General features: G+C 41.4%; 1 protein-coding gene across 1 annotated transcript in view; it reads left to right on the top strand.

Moving 5' to 3' along the window:
* The first annotated feature begins 5,525 nt into the window (after positions 1-5,525).
* Positions 5,526-23,615, top strand: part of Spred1 (sprouty related EVH1 domain containing 1) — a 65,052-nt gene continuing 46,962 nt past the window's right edge. The window contains exon 1 of the mRNA XM_021156206.3: positions 5,526-5,802. Coding sequence (XP_021011865.1) covers positions 5,771-5,802 — 32 coding nt within the window. The 5' untranslated portion in view covers positions 5,526-5,770. The remainder of the gene's footprint in view (positions 5,803-23,615) is intronic.

Raw genomic sequence — 23,615 nt, 5'->3', positions numbered from 1 at the left:
GACATAGTGGCAGGTATTTGCGGCAATGCGTCCCATGCCATCTACGAGCAAAAGGCAGAGACCGATGGGCGTTGGTCCTCAGTGTGCTTCCTCTTTTGTTCAGTCCAGGACCCCAGCCTATGAGATGCTGCTGCCCCCAGGGAAAGTGGGTCTTTCCACCTCAGTTAACTAAGTAGAAAACCCCTCAAAGACCTGTCTCTTAGGTGATTATAGATCCTGTCAAGTTGGCAAGCAATGTATCAACCACATGTGAACTATTTTACCTGACTCCACCTATGATTTAGCTTTTCTGAAATGATCCCATCCTGGTCTCACTTGACAATCATGGTTTTGCTCCTCTCTTGTTGGCCCTTGGCACTACTCATAATTATTCCAGTTTCCTGGAATAATGGAATATATGACAAATATAACCAAAAGCCATCTAGGGAGAGAAAAGGGTTCATTTGACTTCCAGGTTACAGCAATGACCCCAGTGGTTCTCAGCCTTCCTAACATTGTGACCCTTTAATACATACAGTTCCCCAACCATAAAATGATTTTGTTGCTACTTCCTAACTGTAATGTTGCTATTGTTACAATCTCTGATAACTGTAGTTTTGCTACCGTTATGTAAGTACCTTACCCTCAGGCTGAGAATCCCCTGCACTACCTTGCAACTCGTTGGTGTTTGGTGGCTGTGGCCAACTTTAAGAAGCCGAAGACAAAGTACAGAAAGCTTGCCAACTGTGGGAACCAACTATTGTGGCCAGCCTTCTTCCTCAACCCCACCCTCAGAGAAAAACAACCCAGCAAATACAAATGTCCCCTCCCTTGAAGAGCCAGAACCTAGCCTTAGAATCCTTGACTAGTAGCAACCGCCAGAGCTGGACCTTAAGGTGTAACTGTGATGTCTGCAGCTTCTCACATACAGGAGAGGCTGGTTTGGGGTTTTGGTTTGTTTGGTTTTGATGCTGGTTAGAGCGATGGCTTTAGTTACGAATGTATGAGGAGAAAGGATGACAAGGTGCTTGCAAAGAAAGCGGAAGACTGTGAAGGACTCAAACAGTGGACTTCTGGAAAAGGAGAGCTGTTGGGCATACTACAGCCATGACGACCAGAGCCTCGAGCTGAGGGCCTCGCTACTCAGAGCTGGGGGGTGGGGGGAGAGTCTAAGGCAGAGCTCTTGCTTAGTTCACACAAGATTCTGGGTTTGATCCTCAGCACTTTGGAAAAGAAGTACAAAAAGAGGCATCCACAGAAGATGAGTGGAAAAGACCTTTATAGAGAACATTTCGGTATAAAATAGTGAAGGAAATATACTTACTGTCTTAGTTAGGGTTTTACTGCTGTGAGTAGACACCACGACCAAGGCAAGTTATAAAGGGCAACATTTAATTGGGTCTGGCTTACAGGTTCAGAGGCTCAGATCATCATCATCAAGGTAGGAGAAGGGTAGCACCTAGGTAGGCACGGTGCAGGTGGAGCTGAGAGTTCCACGTCTTCATCTGAAGGCTGCTAGTGGAAGACTGACTTCCAGACAGCTAAGGTGAGGGTCTTAAGCCCACGCCTACAGTGACACATCTCCAAAAAGGCCATACCTCCTAATAGTGCCACTCCCTGGGCCAAGCATATACAAACCATCACACTTACCTATAGCCAATCTTGAGTTCTCAATCTCTTTGGTCTTTTATTTTGAAGTAACTGGCAGGGGCAGTTCAAATCAGGGGAAGACTCTGCAGGCCCTTTAGCCTGGTCTTCAAAGGTAGTCCCATGGGGCAAGTCTGTGGACTTACATGCAGATTCTTGAGACAGATGGACTGGGTCACATTGTTGTTCGGTGTTCACTTTGGAGACTACTGCTTGAGATAAAGCCACATGATAGTGGACTGCAAATGCTACCAGGTAGATGAAGATGTTGCAAGACTCTGCCATCAGACTTCCACTGATGAAAGAGTTCTACCAGCTCACCCACTTCTCCCACCAATACCAAAGCAGGTTCCGAGGCTAGTGGGACTGCTCTCAGGCCCACACAGTAGCAAACTCTGCATCGAGTCATCCAGTGTCCTGGAGCTTGGGCCCCTGGTGGACGCTTAAAGAGTTTGCAGTAGCAGAGGTCTTCTTGCCCCACGCCACTGGGACATATCTTTTGTATTTTTATACTTCAAGACCCAGGCACTAGGCTCTGAGCATCCTTGTAAGATCACTTCTGTTCCACAGTTAAACAATATTTTAATGTACAATATATATTAAACTGGTTCTGTAAGCCAGGCAGTCCTTGAACTTTCAATCCTCTGACCTCAGCCTCTATATCAGCTGGAATCATAGGGGTGTGTCAGTCAGGCCTAGAATGATTGAAACTTGAGTGGGCAATATATAATATTAAAGGTAAGTAAGATCGTCAACTACTGGTAAGTGGTGGGGACTACAAGGTCCTCTTAAGATGGACACAGAAGGATCTTAACTAAAAAGAGTTGGTAGCTTGACCACCACCTACACATTCATTTAGGCTGTTGACCAGTCTCTCTCTCTCTCTCTCTCTCTCTCTCTCTCTCTCTCTCTCTCTCTCTCTCTCTCTATGTATGTGTGTGTGTATGTATGTATGTATGTGTGGACAGCACATTACTTGGTGTAGGATAAAGACAGTTTTCTCATCTTACCCAAAAGTCAGTTCTGATGATTTCTGGGCTGCACAGGAGCCTCAGACAGCTGTGTCTCCTCAAAAGAGAAAGCTGCCTTTGCAAATGGCTAACTTTGTCCTCAATCATAACTCTGATGGTTATCACTGTTGATGGCTTACCAAGGGCCAGGCCATGTGTCTACTGGGGTGCACAGGAAACGACAGATGGTTATTTGTTGAATGACTGCACAATGCCGAGTGCTTTTCAATTAACCTTCACATGCCATCACTTTGACATGGGCTTTAGAACTTCTGTTTTATAAAATTATAGTGAGAACTGGACATACTACCACCTCAGAATTTGTACTAAGTGCTTTATGTGTGTTGCTAGCCCATTAATCCATATAAAAGCTCTGTGAAATAGATGCTATTAGCCACATAAACTAGACAGAATTTAAGTGAGTTACTTAAGAACAGACTCTGGGCGATCAAGCTCTCCCCTCCCACCTCAGTATTGGGGATTTAGCTGAGGGTTTTATGTCTACCTCCCCCCACTCCAACCCTGGGCCTTCCACTAACAAGGTTAGAACTTTGGCCCCTTTTTCATTTTAAATTTTTATATTGAGACAAGGTTTTGCTAAATTAAGGAGGCTAGCCTTGAACTGGTTCTGTAACCCAGGCAGACCTTGAACTTGGAATCCTCCTACCCCAGCCTCCACATTAGCTGCCAGTCTGGCCCGGATTTAAACATGAGTGGGCAAAGCCAGTTAGTACCTGGAGAACAGACTAGCACCTACACTCTGGAGTTCAGGTTCTTCACATCCTAAGATCAAGTTCAAAATGGTAGGGGTGGAGATCTCTTCCCAAGCTCCACTCACTCACTCCTTTTTCCCATCCCCACTTGTTCCTACGATGAACAATCCTGCAGACGTGGCTGGACGTTATATAAAGAAACCTCAGTGATCCACGGTATGGGTTTTTGGTGCACGGCTGGCTGGGTTAGCGCCTTTATTCCTTCGTCAAACACACATTAGGCACTCTTATGTGCACAGTACTGTTAGCACATTAGTATGTGCTCATTCGGAGAGCAGCAATTCTGAGGATTCCTGGAAACCCTTGGCTGAAGAGTGACGGTTTCCTTAGGAGGCCCGCCGGACTTCTTCCCTTGGAATTGTTCTACCTCTCAAGGTGGCTGGAACAGGAAGCTTCCTTCCCAGGAGGTTAAGTAAACTTGAGAACAAAGTGAAAAGCCTATCGCAAAACCGCCTAGGGAGACGCCACAGGAACTTAGGAGCGCTAGGGAGTCAGTCCCCCAGGCCATCTTGTGTATAGGCTGACATCTTAAGAGACAAGATAATAGAATTTATAGAGCTAGGAGTTCCTAGCCCTCAGGTCACAAAGATCCCAGGCTCCAGCCCTCAACCTTAGAAGGTTCTTGTGCAAAAAAGATCTTTTGGGATGATTGCATACATTGTCCTCTGACAATGCAAACGTGACAGCTGCCTATCCAACAACCGTTCCGCCTCCGTTCGCCAAAGTTCGTGCCACACAGACTTCTCCTGCGCTATAGTTATGCAACCTCGCTCGCAGCGGGAGTTATTTCCTGTGCTGCTGGATGCGCCAGATTCATGTAACCCGCCTACCCCGGGCTTCAATGGAAGCCGTTCTCCATTAACAAGCACTCGTGCTTCCAGAGATGAATGCCCAGCATTGCAAGCTGTTTGCGCAGTGAGAATCGCGCTGCGAGGAATTGAAACCAACTCTTTCTACACACACACACACACACACACACACACACCCCACACACACGCACACAACTACCCTTGTGCAAGAAGCAAGGGAACTGCAGCAATGCAACTAGAGGGACAGCAGGAGGAGCTCGCTTTGCAGTCCTGGCCTGTAACCCCCACTAAGAGATGAACTCATGCCAGTTCCATTCTTTGCAAGAAAAACACAACACACGCGCGCGCGTGCACGCGCACTGAGCAGAACGGAGTGGCCTCTCGATTTCTTCCCCGAGCACACGGTGTGCTGCCCGCTCGTCCCGGCAACCCGGATATTTCAGGCCGAGTAACGGGGACTTGCGCGTCGCAACAATGCCAGTCCCGGAGCAGCTCGGCTCACAGCTCCCACCCCCGCCCCCTTTCCTCGGCGTGCCAAGAGTTTGGAGCGCGCGCACGCACACGCGCGCGATGCAGTGCAGCGACATATCCCTCCGCCACCCTCCTCGCCCCGCTCCCGCTGCCCGACGATTTGGGAAGCGAGGGGAGGAGGGAACTACTTTTCTGAAACTTGTTATGCTGCCCACGATCCGGAGCTGCAGTGATTCGACTGCGGGCCGCGGCTTTTAGGTTCCCCCCCCCCACCCCTCAGAGGCCCCGCGCCTCCGGCTCGCAGCCGCGCCCCACGTCCGCCCGACCGCTCCCGCGCGAGCCCCGCCGGCCCAGAAGTCGCGAGGGACTACTTCGCCTGCCTCTCCCGCGGGCGCCCCCGGTTCGAGCGGCGGAAGGAGCGGGCGGCGTGAGCGCTTCCGCCGCCCCCCTCGCGGCTCCCCTCTCGCGGGCGTGAGGAGCGGGCCGCCGAGCAGCGCTGATCTCGGCCCTCCTCGCCTCCGCTCGGCACTGTGCCCTCGGGCTCCGACGCTCGCCTCGCGCCCTGCCTGCTGCCCCTCAGCTGGAGCGCGTCCGAGGCAGCCCCTGAGGGCCGACCAGGCGCGCCGCGCGGGCAGCCGGCGGCCAGGCGGGAGATGGTGCGCGGCACCTCGGCGGGACCGCGCCGCCTCCCGCAGCCAGCGCTCGGCTGCCCCCCGCCGGCTCCCGCCGCCCGCCCGTCGCCGCGCCCCTGAGAGCAGCACCGCCTCAGCCACCGGCCGCGTCCCCATCAGCGCCCGCAGTCGCCCGCGCCGTCTCGGCTTCGCACCCGACCTCGGCGCGGCGAACCGCTGGGGTCGCCACGGCCGCGCTTGCTGCCGCCGCCCCCCTGCGGGGGTGGCCGGGCTGCCCGGCTCGCGGGGCACCGCTCCGAGTGAGGCATCCACCATGGTGAGGCCCCCGAGCCGCTGCCCGCGCGCCCCGCCGGCCGTCGTCGCCCGCCGCCCCTCGGTGCCGCCGCTGCCGCTGCTTCCCTGCCTGCTGTTGCTCCTCCATCTCCTGAGCGGATCACGGTGAGGGAAAGATGAGCGAGGAGACGGCGACTTCTGACAACGAGTAAGCGAGCCCTGGCCTGGTTGAGCCCGGGGGGCAGCCCCCTCCCCCCAGCCCGTCCCGCCCGGGAGGTGATAGATGCCCGATGTGTCGGGCCATTTTCTTTAATGGCAGCACCCCTTTCCATTCGTGCATTTTCGCCTCTCTGCTTGGGGAAGGGTATCGAGTGCAGTGCAGAGGCGGCGTAGCAATCGGACGTCTCCGAGACGGAGTAATAATGTGGGTAGCTCAAAGTGGAGTAGAAACTACCCTTTGCCTGCCCTTCACTCCGGCGTCAAACTCGCCCCCCACCCCCCCTTGAACATCCAGCCACCCTGCCTTTACAGCTATTTCGCTCAGAAACTAATGTGTGGGAGCACCTCCAGCCGCAAACTGCTCTTGAATCCTAATTCGATGATTCAGTGACTCCTAAATACCGATTAAGCCTTCGCCCCCCGCCCCACTTTTTAAACTTATGACCTATACTATTCTAGTAAAAAGATAGGGTTAGGGAAACATTTTAAGAATTAAATAGGATTAAGGACACCTGGAGTGTGGGCGATGTTGAGCTATTGTGTTTTTTTTTTTACCTTCCGAGAGTATTGAACCCGTCTTAATCAAGAACAGAGTAATTAAAATTTTTGAATGCTAGGGTTTGGCTTCCGTCTGTGAAAAAGTACGGTTTACATTGCCGAACACATTGGTGACTTCATCAGAGCTTGATCCATAAGTTTTTGCTTATTTGGACTGTCCTTAGGTTTTCCAAACGAATCACCGTGCCTTTTAAATATTTTGCTTTAATGTAGCAGCCACTTGAAGGAATAATGGCGCTGTAAGAGTTTCCTGTTGAGAGTTAATTTGGGGCCGAATTTTGGTGTCTGTTTTTTCTGTAATTGAATTCAAGTTTTGTTTGTATTTGGAGGGCTATGAAGAAAATGAAGTCTAGTCCTTAGGATGCATTCCTTTAAATAAAGTGCATTCCTCAAGTCAGATCTTTTCGAGAAGGCTTTAAAGGCCAGTGTCGAAGCCCGTTTATCATAAAATAGCAGAAAAATGCCGAGCAACGTCCCCCCCTTTTTTTGAAAAGCACGCATTGAGGAGCGGGTGTGGAAGGAGGTGGATTGCTGCAGTCAGTGCAGTCTAGAAGCAGAAGTGGCCGCCATGTTCTCTCTTTTTGTGAATCGCCCTCATTTGCATAGCACACTTCATTCATAAAAAAAAATAATTAAACATCCATCACCTTGGACAACTTGAAAGGATTTCCTAAGAAAACCACTCGAAGCTTGTTTGTCCTTGTGTAGATTTTTGGGTTCAGTAAGTGAGGAGAATTTGAAGTTTTAGATTAAAATTTGGAACATACGCGCGCACACACAAACAACTACCCCAGTTCTCAGAATGTTGACACAGTTATGTGGGAAATATCAGTTCGGGGAGGTGCTGGGATCACGTGATCGCCTCCATTCATAAAATACCTGGCTGTCCATTCACAGTGCAGTACACTGTCACTGCCTTCCGCAGACTAGATCTATTTTGAGCGAGATCAAGAACCCTGTCTCAATGCTGGGCTGGGAGAAAAACTGCGGAAATGCTGAAGGGAATGACGGGAACTTTTATTAGTATCTTGCAATAAAGCAGCTGGGAAAAAAATCTTAAGATCTATTTTAGAGTTGGGGAAAGATGTCTTACCATTTTAATAATTTAGAAAGTAGTATTGCCTTACTACAGCCAAAGAACAAATGATGGATGTGGATTAAAGCAAATGTAGAATATATTGTTTCCAAACAGGCCTTTTTTTTTTTGGTACTATAGTAAATTGAAAGTGCAAGTCAGTGTATGAAAGAGATCTCAGTGGATAGAGCCGTTGTTGAACTAAAATGAAAAAATATTAATGATTGTTTTAATTCTCAAGATACCGATGCTTTCAAACAGCCCCCCTCCCAAATGTACTTATGGGCAACTGGGAAATTATTCATTCAGATTTTTAAAATTGTTTTCACAACGATATACTGCTATATTAATACATTGTCCTGAGGAGCCTTGTAACTGTTAGTTTGGGTAGTAAAAGGGTGATCTCTGAGAGCTTTTTCATGGGGCAAAAATGGGTGGTGGTGGTTAATGAACGTGAAGAAATGATTATGTTCATCTGCCAATCATGGCTGCTCAAGCTGACACTGCTTACTTGTGCCTTAGCTCAACCACAAAGTGGATTTCTTGGAATGTCCCTTTTAATCTGGTCATTGTAGATCTCATCTTTAACATAGGAAGGAGGTGAAGTTTTGAAATGAAAACTCATTATTTGTAATCACACATTAGGAAAAAACAAGAGAGATTCAGTAGAGCCCTTTTGGGCTTAGGTTTGGTTTAAAATGGCCTTGTTTTAATTTTTTTTCTTTTCTCTCTTTTCTTAAACTATCCTGCATAGGGATTTGATTACAGTAGAAATTATTCTTAACACTTTATTGCTTCATCTTTTTCTTTGTTTCTAGCCTTTTTAAGAAGATGACTATAATCAATTTCTCAGAAGATCGTGTTAACTTCTAAAAATTGATAGCCATTATGCTAAAATGTAGTAGGGCCTTTTAGGGCCCTCATTTTGAAAAACCATTATTTGAATTTAGATTTTGTGTGTGTGTAGAAATAGGTAACTGAGGTTCTTACATATCTAATCAGGAATTAGTGGAAGATGTATTATATAAAAATGTAAAGGGCATCTTAACAGTGATAAGTCAAATGAGGGAAAAATGAATGAGGATAGGATGAAGCCTTAGATTGTTTCAAATTCATGTTTAAAAATAAGATTTTTTTAGGCAGGTCAGATGGCTCAACTGGTACAGGCACTTTACACCTTGCAACCTCATGACCTGAGTTTCATTTCAAGGACTTACATGGTCGAACCTGCTCCCACAAGTTGTACTCTGACCTCCATGTACCCCTACATTCAAAACAACCACACAAATAAATGTACTAAAACATTTTTTAATTAGATTTTTCAAAAGACAGTAAGCATGCTCTAGAAGTAGACTGCTTTATGCCACAGATAAAGGAACGAGCAATATAATTTTATTTTTGAGGTTAATACTTTATTTTCTGATGCTCCAAATGTTTCCAGTAAAGATGTACCTTATATATAATGGATTAGCCTTTAAAATACAAATTTGAACTCTTAAGTATATATTATGGAATGCATAGGGCCTTGGTAATTTGTTGTTGACTGCATATAACACTGCATAGCCTTTGCCAGTCTGACCAAAGCGCTGGGAGGAGTCAAGTAGCTGAGAAACCAAGCATTTTGTTTACTGTGTGCACATCAGTCAGAACCACCTGCCATGTCAGAACTAGGCTTTTTAATAGCAAGCTGGAATTTACAGTAATTTTAGACTAGGTTAATTAAAATTGGATCACTTGAGATAAATTTGTGGTAGTATAATCTGTGTTAGAACCATTTTTCCTGTCAAAAGTAAAATTTGTGGTTATATCTATCATATAGTACTTCGTTAAAAATGTACCTCGCAGTGGCATTATGTGAGTATGTGTATTTAATTCCATTTGTCTAATATATGTATATGATTATGCATACATTATACATATAGTTAGAAAGTATTCTAGAGCTTAATAGAAGGAAACATTGGGAAGCTGTGTAACAATTATTCAGGTAATTATGTTCATGTGGGTATCATGGATAGATACATAATGTAAAATTTGTTTAGAAGTCAGTGGAGCTCAATGCTTGTTCATCTTCACTTCTCCTTTCTGATAGAAGGCTTTTGATTTTGAATTGTATGTTTTAAACTATGCTAACCTAACATGCTCAAAAAAATAAAACAAAACAAAACAAAAAACTTGTGGAAATAATTTTCCTCCAGAAGACTCAATTATGCCGTGATCTCCAACACTCTATCGTCCTGTATTATTGTGTACTTGATCCGTACTTATAGTCAGATTTCAGAAATCATCCTCATTTACACATTTTTATGTCTGTTATTGCTTCTTCTTTCATAATGCTTGTTATACACTTGTGTGTGTGTGTGAGACTTTTTACATTAGGGATCATTTGGCTTTGTTAGAAAATAGGCCCAAAAATTATGGGAAAATAAATTATATTATCTTTTAAAGAAGATTTACCCTTTTATTTCCTAAGGCCAAAATTGGCTTCATTTTTGACATGTTATATTTTCTCAAGTTCTAGATATAATAGTTGAGACCTAAAACTATTCTGGATACTCCTGGATAATCATTGTGTTGGGCTCTGAGCTATGCACTGTATCAACAAAAGGTACTCATTTATCTGATTGATTTAAAAGATTTGAAAGTTTCTTTCTTTACAGCTTCTCCATGGTGCCAACTATAATAAACTGTTAGGAATAAAGAAGCCCATTGTTGGGGAAAGGGTAAACAGTATAGGCTTCCTCACTGTATGCTGTTGCTGGTGGAGGGAGAAGACTGTGGGGGGAAAGAGGGACTGACAACCTAGCTCTGATTAGGGTAAGGTGACTAGTAGGTCTCACTAAATGTTGGGAAGGTTGATACTCAGAGGTCTACATTTCTTCTCTAACCTTCAAAACTGCCAATTTGGAAAATAGTTTACCCACTCATGCAAGAAAACTAGTTCAGAGACAACTTATTTGTTGTGCTACCATGAGATAGCAAGGACTAACATTTGTTATGTAATTGTGTCCTTTACATATGACAAAATATGATGTTCGTATTTTGGATTTTTTTCACATCATTTCAAGCACTGTGTGAAAAGCTTTATTTAAGAATTACATAGTTAATATTTATACACACACAAATGCAACACACCCTCACCCCTTTTCTGAGTGGAATTTCATAGTTGAATGATACGGTAGATTAATATATGTGAATATTTTTGCTATGTTTGAGTTATCATTCTAAAATGTTACTTTTAGTTATTATTGTATATCCAAGGAATGGTATACATTAATGTTTACTAGTCTAATATTGTTGGAATTTGTTCTGGTTTTTTTTTTGGAACAGTATGGAGATTGACCTTTAATTTTTTTAATCTGTATCTGCTGTTTTATCCTTGAGATTGTCTAGGAAGGTCACTTTTTTTAAATTAAATTATATACAAAAGAAAAAATAGTATATGAGAATACTTAGGCTTTGAAATGTCTGTTCAGTTCTCTGAAAATTATAATACCAATTATAATACCATTTTTATAGAAAATGAAATTTTATTCAGATTTAAAATGTGCTGGGTGGTAAAGTAGAAATGATTTGTTTAGAAAAAATGTTTTAGGTTAGCCAGAATTTTTGAAATACTGCATTATATTTAGGATTAAAGTGACCATTCAGAGGTCACGTGCGTATGTATTTAATTTTTAACTGTTTTGTGCCCTGAGAGACATGCTTTTCTTCTAATTCTGTGACCGAGGGTGAATGAAGCTGGCTTATTTGTAATGGAAGGAATTTGAACTAAGCATTATGGGTTCTTCTAATGTGCTAGTAGTGCATGATTTGTTTAAAGTTATCAGTGGGACATATACTCTCTTGATTTTGCTAATTATATTATTTTTGACATATTTAAGCAAATGCTGCCTGATACCATGGCAACACAAACACACGGATTTTGAATAAAAAGGAATAAAATTTGCAAACAACCAGATAGGTACATTCAGAAACAAGTTGGGATTACTAACCGTTTTATTGTCATTAGGAGGAGAAGTCCTCCTATCTATTTATTCCAGCTTCTTCTCAGACTTGTTTGGTTTAAATAATCTCTATACCCTCCAGTTAGGTGGGGACAATAAGGGGACTAGCATCCGACCCCATCAGCATGGATTAGTGAACAGAAAGCTACTGAACTTGAATGCTAACTTCAGGAGCTCCATAAGGAACCTGTTAACATCATGCCAGTCTCTAGAGCTTTACTTACTGACCAGGAACACCAGGAAGTCATTCTTACTTGGTCACTTATCAAAACCCTGTTAATCTAACACATTTAGTTTCAGAAGTTAACACAGAATACAGGTAAAATGGTATATTATTCTCCAGCATTTAGTTATTTTCTATGACAGGTTTGGTATCCTAACTGTACCCTAACAGTCGCGAACGAGAGTCATTAGATCAATGAAATCTGTGTCTGTGATACTTGGAATGAGGACTTTATTTATTTATTTATCTTCTTTCGAGAGAGGCAGTGTCTCATTATGTAGCCCTGGCTGGCCTCAAATTCACAGAGATCTGCCTGCCTCTCTACCTTTTATCTAACAAACAAATTAATGCTAGTATACTGTGAAATTTTGCTTTCATGTTTTGAGTAAAGACTGGAAAGAAGAGGCAGATACAGAACATGTATTGGGAAGACCAGAGAGATAAAGTTCTAGTTCTGTATCGTTTTTTTGTTTTGTTTTGTTTTTGTTTTTGTTTTTTTGCTTCATTAAAGAAAACAAGCAGAGGCTTGGTGGTACATGCCTTTGATCCTAGCACTCTGGAGGCAGAGGCAGGTGGGTCTCTGGGTTTGAGGCCAGTTCTGGTTTACAGAGGAACAGGACAGCCCAGACTATACAGAGAAACAGTGTCTGGAAAAACCAAAAACCCGACCAACCAACCAAAAAACCTAAAACAAACCGTTACCTATCTATAAAAAGCTTTTTTTTTTTTTTCTGGGAGCCTGTTAAAGCTTTGGATTTGGAACTGATCTCTTCTCTCTTCTCTTCTCTTCTCTTCTCTTCTCTTCTCTTCTCTTCTCTTCTCTTCTCTCCCTCCCTCCCTCCTCCCCCCTTCCTCTCTCTCTTTTCCTCTTTTTCTTTCTCTTTCCTCCCTCCCTCCCTCCCTCCCTTCTTCCCTCCCTCCCTTCTTCCCTCCCTCCCTCCCTCCCTGCCTGCCTGCCTGCCTGCCTTCCTTCCTTCCTTCCTTCCTTCCTTCCTTCCTTCCTTCCTTCCTTCCTTCCTTCCTTCCTTCCTTCGAGGCAGGGTTTCTCTGTATAGTACTGGAACTCGCTCTTAGACCAGTCTGGCCTGGAACTCAGAGATCTTTCTGTCTTCTCCCACAGATTAGAGGCGTGTACCACCACTTCCTGCCTAGGGGCTCTTAAAATGGGCTTACTGCCTTTCTGAGCTCATCATTTTAGGTGGAAAAGGACACGTTTTGTACAGTTTCAACTCAAGAGCGTTCAATATCCCAGCATAGGGGTCAAAAGTTGACTTCCTTGGCAGAAATGGTGCTTTTCAGTTTCGGTTATTTCAGGAGGTAAACAGTTCATGTTCTTGTAAGCTGTGATCCAGCGGAGATCTTTTACTGGGAAGAAAGATTTGCGAGCCAGTTCACTGTTATTGGTTTAATCTGTTAAAATTTTATTTTTAATTGGGCCAACCAAAAGTCTGTCAACTTATATGTAAGCTGCCATTTTTGGTCATAAACAACTGTAGCAAAAAAAATTAGTATATATTATCATTAGTTCCTGATATTTAGCCTGCTATTCTGATATAATTAATTTTTTAACTCAAGAATAACTTTCTTAGATATGTAACTCTGTGCTTGCTTTAGGAGTTAATTGGAAGTTTATTGATAAATTAGGTGAATGTACATACTTTGAGGCTTGTTTGACTAAAAAATACTAGGTAGAAGTTGAGAACATGTAGCAAATAACCTTAATAAATGCATCAAACCAGCGTATAGTTTAACTTTGTGTTTGGGGGGGGGAGGGAGGGAGGGAGGGAGAGAGAGAGAGAGAGAGAGAGAGAGAGAGAATGAATGAAACCTTTAGCCACCCTTTGTTTTCCTTGGCAGCTTTTCTTCTGAGTCTGATATTTCACATACAGACTGGACTGCTTTGAGTCTGAATCTGTAGAGTGTGTGCTGTGTGTCCTCTGGTACAGATCAAAGGAAAAGGACAGTTTGTCTTGTAGTTACTGATTAACTTCAGCTCATCCCATTATTGCATCTATCCTGCCTTAGATGCATTTAGTTGATACATTAGGGAAGTATAGGCAAAACAGTTCTAGCAAGATGCAGACTTGCTGGTGGATCTCTGAGTTTGAGGCCAGCCTGGTTTACATATTTGTTACTCTGTCTCCAAAAGAGTAAGATAGATATTTTTAAATGACTTTGAGGACAAGAGCAATTAAAGTGAAGAAAAATCTACTAAAAAAAGTAACTATGAAACCTCTATAGACCTTTCATATACATAAACTTTATTTGAATATAGTTTTCTTTTTAAATGTAAATATAAAGTTATTAACATTAGATTTTAATAGGTCAAAAAGCAATAGAGTTATTTATTAATTCCTACTTGATACATTTAATATAAAGACTGTTTCTTTGGTTTGGTTTGGTTTTCCAGAGACAGGGTTTCTCTGTGTGGCCATGGCTGTGCTGAAACTCATTCCTTAGACCAGGCTGGCCTCCAACTCAGAGATCTGCCTGCCTCTGCCTTCTGAGTGCTAGGATTAAAGGCACCCCCCCCCCCAGCTATCTGTATATTTTTAATAGTCCTCACTAATACTGTAATATTTCATCATATTGTATAAGAGGCTGACATATCTTATATTCTCCTTAGTGAATGCTAGGTTTCCAACTCTTTAATATTACAAATAACATCATATAGTTGGTGTACAGCTGGGATCCTAGAATTTACAAGGCTGAGGCAAGAGAATTTTAAGTTGACAATTGCAAATTTCAGGATAGTTTTTGCTGATAGTAAATTCCAGGGCAGCATGTCTCTGTCTGTTTGTCTCTGGTGACCTCCCCAGCCCGCACCCTCCCCCGTGTGTGTGTGTGTGTGTGTGTGTGTGTGTGTGTGTGTGTGTGTGTGTCTAGACCAGAGAAGGATGTGTAATGTTCTGCTCCAGCATTCTCCATCTTATTTCCCCATTGACCCTGGACCTAAGCTGTCAGGCAGCAAGCTCTGAGGATCCTTCTCTCTCTCTGCCTTCCACAGTGCGGGGTTATAGATAATGTGGGTAGACAGACTTTATGCAAATGCTAGGGATTTGAACTCAGATCCTCATGCTTTGCACAGCAAGCACTCTTATTCACTGAGCCATCACCCCAGGACTTTAATTTTTTTGAAAGCCTGTGAAAGGGTGTTAATTTCCAAAGAATACAAGTTTCTTTTAATGATAATTCAAAGCCTTAGATTCATTTTGTATTTTTCTTGCCTATTGATTCGAAACGAGGCTTGGGAAAGTTAAGAAACAGTAAAACTTCTGAGTTGTTAGTACTAAAGGTACGCACCACCACTGCCTAGTTCTTCTGAGGAAAAGAAAAAGCAGCCCCCCCACCCCTGAAATAACTCTTAAGTGGTGTTTACCATTAGTCCTCCTTTAAAAATAAGGAAATTGAGCAGGGTGAGGTAGTGTATCCTTTGTAGTTCTAGCCAGTAAGGAGCCTGAGCAGAAAGATCACAAACTTGATGCTAGACTGCTTTCTACTCTGTCCTTAAGTATCTTTGTTTGTTTGTTTGTTTGTTGTTTGTTTGTTTTTCGAGACAGGGTTTCTCTGTATATCCCTGGCTGTCCTGGAACTCACTCTATAGACCAGGCTGGCCTTGAACTCAGAAATCTGCCTGCCTCTGCTTCCCTAGTGCTGGGATCAAAGGTGTGCGCCACCACTGCCCGGCTCCTAAGTAAGTATATAGGAGCTGGAGAGATGGTTCAGCAGCTAAGTGCACTTGTTCTTGCAGAAGACGCAAGCACTGTTCATAGTATGTCACAACCATCCCTTACTCCATGGGAAACAGTTCAGTCTCCTGACATCCATCAGTGCTAGCACTTAATGTATACCTGCAGATAAAATGCTCATATATTTTACCACCCCACAATATGCTTAAGTAGGGCTTCATTGCTTTGTGATCTCTATTAAAGGAATATATTTACTTACGTGTTTATCATAGATTTGTAAAAAATATTTTTAAAGATTTATTTATTTATTTGTTTATGTGTATGAATATGCTGTCTTCATGCACACCAGAAGAGGGCATCGGATCCCATTACAGATGGTTATGAGCCACCAGGTGCTTGCTGGAAATTGAACTCTGGAAGAGCAGCCAGTGTTCTCTTAACCCCCATAGACCTTGATTTTGTTGTTGTTTTTTGTTTTGTTTTTTGAGACAGGGTTTCTCTGTGTAGCCCTGGCTGTCCTGGAACTCACTTTGTGGACCAGGCTGGCGTCAAACTAAGAAATCTGCCTGCCTCGGCCTCCCAAGTGCTGGGATTAAAGGCGTGAGCCACCACGCCTGGCTGACCTTTTAAAACTCCCAATAGTATATTATTATATATACTACAGTATATATATGGTATCTATTTTATAAACATCTTATGAAGGTATTAGATTTTCTAGACTGAGTCACAGGCAGTTGTGGGCTGCTTGATGTGGGTACTGGGAAGAGAACTCTGTAACAGCACTGCGCACTTAACCACTGAGCCATCTCTGTAGCTGCGTACTTAAGTATTTTTAACATGCATTTAAAATTCCTTGGTGTTCTTATGTAACACTTCTTTTGTTACCACACTGTATTTTGTTTCCCAAGATTATTTGAATTATTTCCAAGTATTTGCTGTCATGAATGTACTTGTTTGTGCTCCTGGCACATATGTGCTAAGTGTTCTCTTAGGATATATGTAGGAACATAGGTTGTTAAGATAGTGTGAATTTTGAAGTCTATGAAGCAGTGTCCCCCTCCCCCAAAAGAACAACAAAACGAATGTGTATGTCCAAGGATTCAATTTATACTTAAGAGTGGTCCTTAAACATTGCTGTGATTTTAACTGGTATCTTGAATATCAGATAATGAATTTTGATAAAATTTCCCACGAGTGTTTTTCCAGGTACTGAACTGAGCAAATTAATTTATGAAATCAATGAACTCATTTAATACAAGGAACCCTATGGTGTAGGTACGGCGAACTCATTGTATGGATGAGGAAACAAAGCCTGGTAAATCATAGTTAGGATTTAGACTTGGTTAGGTTACACAGTAGACTCGGGCTTCCGCCCTGTGATGGTTTTCCTTTGTCCAAATTACTGATTTTTTTTTTTTTTTTTTTGGTTTTTCGAGACAGGGTTTCTCTGTGTAGCCTTGGCTGTCCTGGAACTCACTCTGTAGACCAGGCTGGTCTCGAACTCAGAAATCCGCCTGCCTCTGCCTCCTGAGTGCTGGGATTAAAGGCGTGCGCCACCACGCCCGGCAAATTACTGATATTTATATTTCCTAATCTCTCTGTCTTTTCACCTGCTTTTACTCATCTCTTGGCCTGTATGTGTTCATGATAGAGCATTGTCTGATGCATAGTTGTCTTTTGAAAAGAATTTTTAGAATTTGTTTCCTCAGTGTTAGAATGGGTAAGGTGACTGTGATGATTTCTAGAACGTTTCCAATTATTTTATAATCTGACTTAATCTCCTATTCATTGCATCATTAATTTCAAGATATTATTTGTTTTATTTTGCCTTTTTTAAATTATAAAAATGTAAAACAGTTGAGAAAGACTTATTCTATTATATAAATCTGATTACAGTTAATTACTTTTATGGATTAACCATTTAGGTTATTTAAAAACCTGCAGTGATTGACACACATGCATTGCTTTATATTAGGTTAAAAACTAACCTGGACTTGACATGTATTAACTCCAAGTAAGTGTTTTGTACACCGGTAACTGGGCTGTTTCTTTAGCACTCTTGGTGGTTCTCTTGAGGTAGTCCTTTATGAAGCCAGTCATCTGTATGGTCTTCTGGGTGGTCAGTTAATAATGGTGAATTGTGTTTTATTGTTGTTTGTGCGCATTCTCTCTCTCTTTCTCTCTAATTTAATTTCATCTTTATTTGTATGCCTGTCTATGGGTGCCCACTCAGGCCAGAAGAAGGCATCGGCTCTCCTGGAGCTGGAGTAACAGGATTGATTGTGTGTTGCCTGTTGACATGGGTGCTAGTGACCAAACACCAATCTCCTCCAAGAACAAGTGCTCTGCATCACAGAGCCATTTCTCCAGCACCAAATTTTTGTTTACTAGTTTTTAAAAGTAATTATTTCAAAAGTGATAATGCTAACGTTGGAAGAATTTAACAAATTCTAGCAAAATGCTAGAACCCAGTAACAAATGGCAATCCCTATGCTATGTGTGATAATCTAAATGTCAGTAGCATTTACATTCGGGTCATGTGAAAAAAAGTTTGTCTGCTTCGGGAATGAAATGTCGTAATCTTTCCATATCTTAGAGGTCACTAAATGTTGCAGTGCAGAAGACCCGAAGAGCTTACTCATTTGTTGCATTGGAATGACATACTGGTAGTAGCAGCCAGACAGATGGAAATGAGGATGCTGCTGTGTTTATTATTCAAATACAGTTCATCTCCCACAGTTTGCATTGCTTCTAGGCTTGGCACACTAGTTAGCATTGACACCGAATGAGGTAACAAACAAGCATTTGTTGAGCATTTATGAAATCCTGGAGGAAGGAAGGGAGTTACTACTTTTGAGGCATTAACATAATAAGCACTAGGCATGTAGATAAATAGAACAGGGTCATTCTCAAGCAGTTCTCCTCAGGTTTACAAATAATTGTTAGTTCGTTGTAATGCATGGCTTGGAGATAATGATTTAACTATGAGGAGCAGTACAAGTCCCCCCCCCCAAATTAGAAAAAAATCATTTATAAGAGAAATTTTTTTCATGTGCACTCACTTTCACAGTTCTAAAGTCTTATGATTTAATGTAGCTCCAATCTTTGCTGACTGGAATATCTTGAAGTTCACATGGCAGGATAATTGTTATCTCTTAATTAGTAAAGGTTAAAGGGTTAGTTTGTTATGGCTTAAAATAAAGGAGCAAATGAGTACTGTGGAAGTAGCCTTTGTACCTTTATATTTTATATGTTGTGGATGAAATTTTGTGAGTATATCTTGGGTATTATATATATTTATATACTGTCTGGTGCTCCTTCCCTAGAAAGAGCTTTGACGTGAAAGATTGATAATTGTTAATTGTTAATGCAAGGCAGTTAGCCCAGTTGGGCCACCATTGGAGGTAGTAATAAGTAGCATGATGAGGTGCTGCTCTAAAAGTCATGCTCCAAAAAGCTGCGTTTTCTGGTCAGAAGACAAAGGGCTATTTAGGATGAAGAGCAGGGTTTGCGTCGTAGACTTCTCATCGCTGGCTGTGAGCAGATTGAACTGTATTTTCTTTCCCCTTTCCATTTAGTTATCCTGAAACTGAAGACTTTAGGGATAAAGATGAGGTAGAAATAGTGAAGAAACAGGCAGTTTCGTTCATTTGTCATTACTTCTCATCAGCTTACACATTCTAAGGCTGAGTTTTATTTTAGAGAAGAGAGCTATTGGTAATTACAACTACTCATATTGCTGTCTTGCTTCAAAAAAGTTGTATACTTGAGTATCTTACATTCAGTGATGAATTTAATTCTTTTTAAAAAATTATTTTCCTCTTTTAAGTAGTGATCCAAATATTCTTTGCCCTTAGCTTAGACCCAGAATTCTACAGTTGACAGTTCAGTTCTTCCTGTAGACTTGGTGTATTTGAGTGACAGGAAAGAGCAAGTGTCTGCTTCTTGCAGCACCAAAATCCAACAAGTGATGGGAGCTGCTAACACTTCCCAGAATCTCAAAGCAAATCTGTGGGGTTGAGGAAATACTCTCTTGGGAAAGATATTAGACCTCAAAAGGTAGGAATCAACTTACAAAGACACAGCATCCTTAGTCAGTATCCTAAAATGTTAGTATATTGCATAGCCAAATGCAACAGTTAACATATAGATTATATTGTCTATGAACAGTGTGACTATCTACTAATATTCTTGAAATTTCACAAGTTGCCCTAATTCAGGATGTATTTCATGATTGTATGTTGCAATAGGTTGTCATGTATTGACAAATTAGTCTCCTGTAATCTGAAACATCTCTTTAATTTCTTTTTTTATAATCTTGACCCTTGCCTGAAAAGTACTAGGCAGATAATTTGCAGAATATTCCTAAATTCAAGGTATCCATTTTTGGCAACAATACCATGTTACAAATGGTAGTGTATTCAGTCAGGAGGTTGGTAAGATGAACTGAACATTTTGCTAAGATGCTGACCATGTTTCTTAACTGGTTAAGTTCTTTTTGTAATAAGCAGCTTATGAGGGAGTTTTCTGAGGCCTGAAAAACACTGTTATCTGGCATATATTTACCATTTTTCTCATTTATTGATAATTCTTATCTATGACAATTACTGTGAAGCTTGCCAAATTATTTTTCTATAACCATGGTTTCTCTCACTTTTAATAATTTGGTATGTGGTAGAAAGGCTCTCTCTTCTCATACTTACATACATCTTTAGTATGACTTGTAGTGCACTGACAGTGTAGTTCCCCTGGAGCCACTGGGAAGCACCAACGTGTTGTTTTCTATGTCCCTCTGACAAGCATTCTCGAGGCTCAGGAAGTGCTTTGCTCGTCCTAGCTTTGGAATCATTATTTCTTTAAGGAGCACTGGTTGGTTGTTTTTTTTTGTTTTTGTTTTTGTTTTTTGTTGTTGTTGTTGTTGTTGTTGTTTAATTGGAGATTTGTATTTAAAACCTTTCTAGCTGTGCTCATTGGCTTTTGGAGTAAGGTCCATGGTAGTATTTAGCTTATACTACAGATGGAGAAAGCTGAACTGAAGTTAAAGGTGTTTACTCATAATATCCAATAAAGTTGTAGGAAGAGTTGGAATATGAGCTTAGACTTCGCCTATCCAAAGGTGGAGCTTGATATTCCTCCCTTATATTTGACCTTCTTTACTTTTTTTTTTTGAAATAGGGTCTTTCTCTCTCTCTCTCTCTCTCTCTATATATATATATATATATATATATCTCCCTGGCTCTTCTGGAACTCACTGTCTAGAATAGGCTGGCCTCAAACTCAGAGAGATCCGTTTGCCAAGTGCTGAGAATAAAGGTGTATGTCACCACTCTCTGCTTCACATTTTCTTTAATAATAATTTTGCCTTTTGCCTTTCTTGGACACAATATAGTTAAAGTATATTAGAATGTGTTTGCTAATAGTATAGCTTTTTTGAAGCAGAAAACAGTCATTGCAGTCCTAAAAAATATTCACACATTTGCTCTGAGTAAGGCTGTGTGCTAGATCTTGGCAGTTTTGGATTGCGCATGTGCATGCTGGAGACACTGCTGAGGGGGTTTTGTCCACTGTTTTTTAAGTACAGGTAGGTGGTGCGATGATGGTGATTACTTCATCTTCTGTGAACTTAGGTGGCTTTGATCTGCATGTAATGTATAGAAAACATGACACACAAACACATAATAGTAGATTTACTTTCGTTTTTGTGTTTACCTTGCCTCCATTTGGTGTCTTGTCATTTCATAGGTGATATAATATAACCTTGCTAAACATTTGTAAGCATTTTATATTTGTTGCTTAATTTTCACTAAATGCTGTTTTAGCACATAGATTTCAGTGATTTGTCAAAGATGGGACAGTTTGGTAAATGAAGGCGCATTTAAATATTTTTACACTGTCTACTGTGAAATACTGGTTTTGTTGCTAGACTTGCTAACTATTCCTTCTTAGGTTGAAACTTTCTATTTAAATATACATACATGCATGCATACATACATACATACATATATTTTGACTTGCACTTTTGATTTTATCTTATCTCAACTTTTACGTGATTGATAAAACAGTATTGTTTATCATTAAATAGTCTCTCAGAATAACTTTTTATGAAGCATTTCACTGGGCAGTGTCTACAAAAAGACTTGTTACTTTTTGTAGCAGTAGACTGATGCTTGCTTGCTGAGCATTTCTGAGCATAGCAGTTGTTGTATTTTGTAAGTCTCTTTGCACACATACAAAAAGTATGCATAAAGCTTAATCGTTAGTAATAATGAAAACAGATCTGAAGACAAAAAAGCTCACTTTTGTTAATAAAGAACTCTTTAGGAATCTTGTTCACAGTTAGACTAGCATGTAAATATATGTACCATCTATTTGTTTTTTTTCACTGTCTTAGTGAATGTTAATAAGCTAAGTCTCCTGAGGTCTTCCTGGGGATGGTCATAGCTGTTGTGACTCAAAAGTACAATAAAATAAAGTCCAGCCCAAAAGACCCAGTCACACAGCAGGTATCTTCACAGTAGCAAGCAGTAAATGTTTGTTGAAATTATTACTGGTAGTAGTAAGCCACCACAAGTAAATGCGAGCACGTTCTTACTGTAGAATAACCTCTAATCAGCACATGCTAAATATCTATGGAAACCATGGAGGGCAATTTACAGATCTTTGCTGTTTCACAAAAACATGAAGAAATTTGGAATGGAAAGGGATTTGTATTAAATAGGACTGTCAGAGTTTCTGTTGATGAAACACCATGACCATAAACAGCTTGGGGTTTAGTTTGATCACATTTCCATTTCATGATCTGTCATTAAAGGAAGTCAGAGCAGGAACTCAAGGTAGAGCTAGGAACCTGGAGGCAGGAGCTGCTGCAGAGGTGTTGCTTTTGTTCTCCATGGCTTGCTCATCTTGCTTTATTATAGCATCCAGAACCTTGTGCCAATGGGTGACATCACACACAATGAGCTGGGCCCTCACAAATCAATCATCAAGAAACTGCAGACTTGCCTTCAGGCCAATTGTATGGAGGCATTTTTTTCAGATCTTTTCTTCCCAGATGACCCTAGCTGGTGTCAAGCTGACATAAAGCTAGCTAATTCAAGGAACTTATTTGAATAAATAACAATACTAAAGCCTGGGATTATAAGATTTGTAGCTCAGACTTTTATAGTTCTATTGTGTCTGCCTTGGTGGAAATTTTATCTTCATTATTGTCATTTCAGTGTTGTCCCCACTGAAAAATGTTACCCCTGTATCACCCTCCCTATAAAATCGGTCACTTTTCTTTGGGGGAGGGGTCTTTTTTTTTTTAGGTCTATACTGCCTAGCCAAATTCTACCTTCTGTAATTTCCCATTCCAAATAGACTCATTATCCATGATAACACAAATGTCTATACTGGAAAATAATTTATTTGGGGTAATCATCATCTCTTGTTTTTAGGGCTGGATCATAGATAACAGTAGTTAGACCTGGACTTTCTTAAAGGTATATATAGCTTCTAGTCAGAATTTCTGCTAATCCCTGCCATAGGTCCATGATAAAAACTGTAAGAGCACTATTTAGGCATTCCCAGTAGCTAGGCAAGTTCTCAGTGAGAAGTTGAGTACCTCAAGTCATTTGGTCAGGTGCTTATGTATTTTATAGAAAAAAAATTTTAAATAGAAGAATGCAGAGATGATAAGACATCTATATTCTTATTATCCAGTGAATCACTGTTACCGTCTTCCTCCCAGCTTTTTATCTAAATCTCTTACTGTTACCGTGATAGTGGTTACAACGGAGTTGGGCTGTCAAATCTGTCTTTTCTAGAAACATGGAAATGATGAAACTACATGATCTCTACTTTGGGTTATGGAAGATTGGTGGTTAGCAATGTATCCACCAAGTTAGTGAGTCTGTGTGTGGACTGCAAATTCCATTTTCTTGCACAATCCAAAATAATTATTGGCAGAACCAAATGATTTAGAATAACCCAGTGCTAACTTAGTGTCTTACAAGTAAAGGATGCACTTGGATTGTGAATGTGTACCGGAAGCAGTGGTTTCCCTGGTGGTGAAGCTCCTCGGGGAAGAAGAGGAATGGAGAGAGCTTATTCTGGCAGCCAGGAGGCCACTGGGACTCTGAACAGACAGCAGTCTCAAGTTGGCATACTCAAAAATCTATGATGAGAACATCCTTGGGCAGAGAATATAGTAGTAAAAGGAGTAGTTTACCTCTAGATTTACTTAAAAGTGTGGAACTGTGCCCATTTCTTCCT

This window comes from Mus caroli, unplaced genomic scaffold (genome assembly GCF_978045245.1).
Source record: "Mus caroli unplaced genomic scaffold, Mus_caroli_1 scaffold_2, whole genome shotgun sequence".
Lineage (NCBI taxonomy): Eukaryota > Metazoa > Chordata > Mammalia > Rodentia > Muridae > Mus > Mus caroli.
Note: the sequence above shows the minus strand (reverse complement) of the source record. Positions and strands in the feature narration are given on the sequence as shown.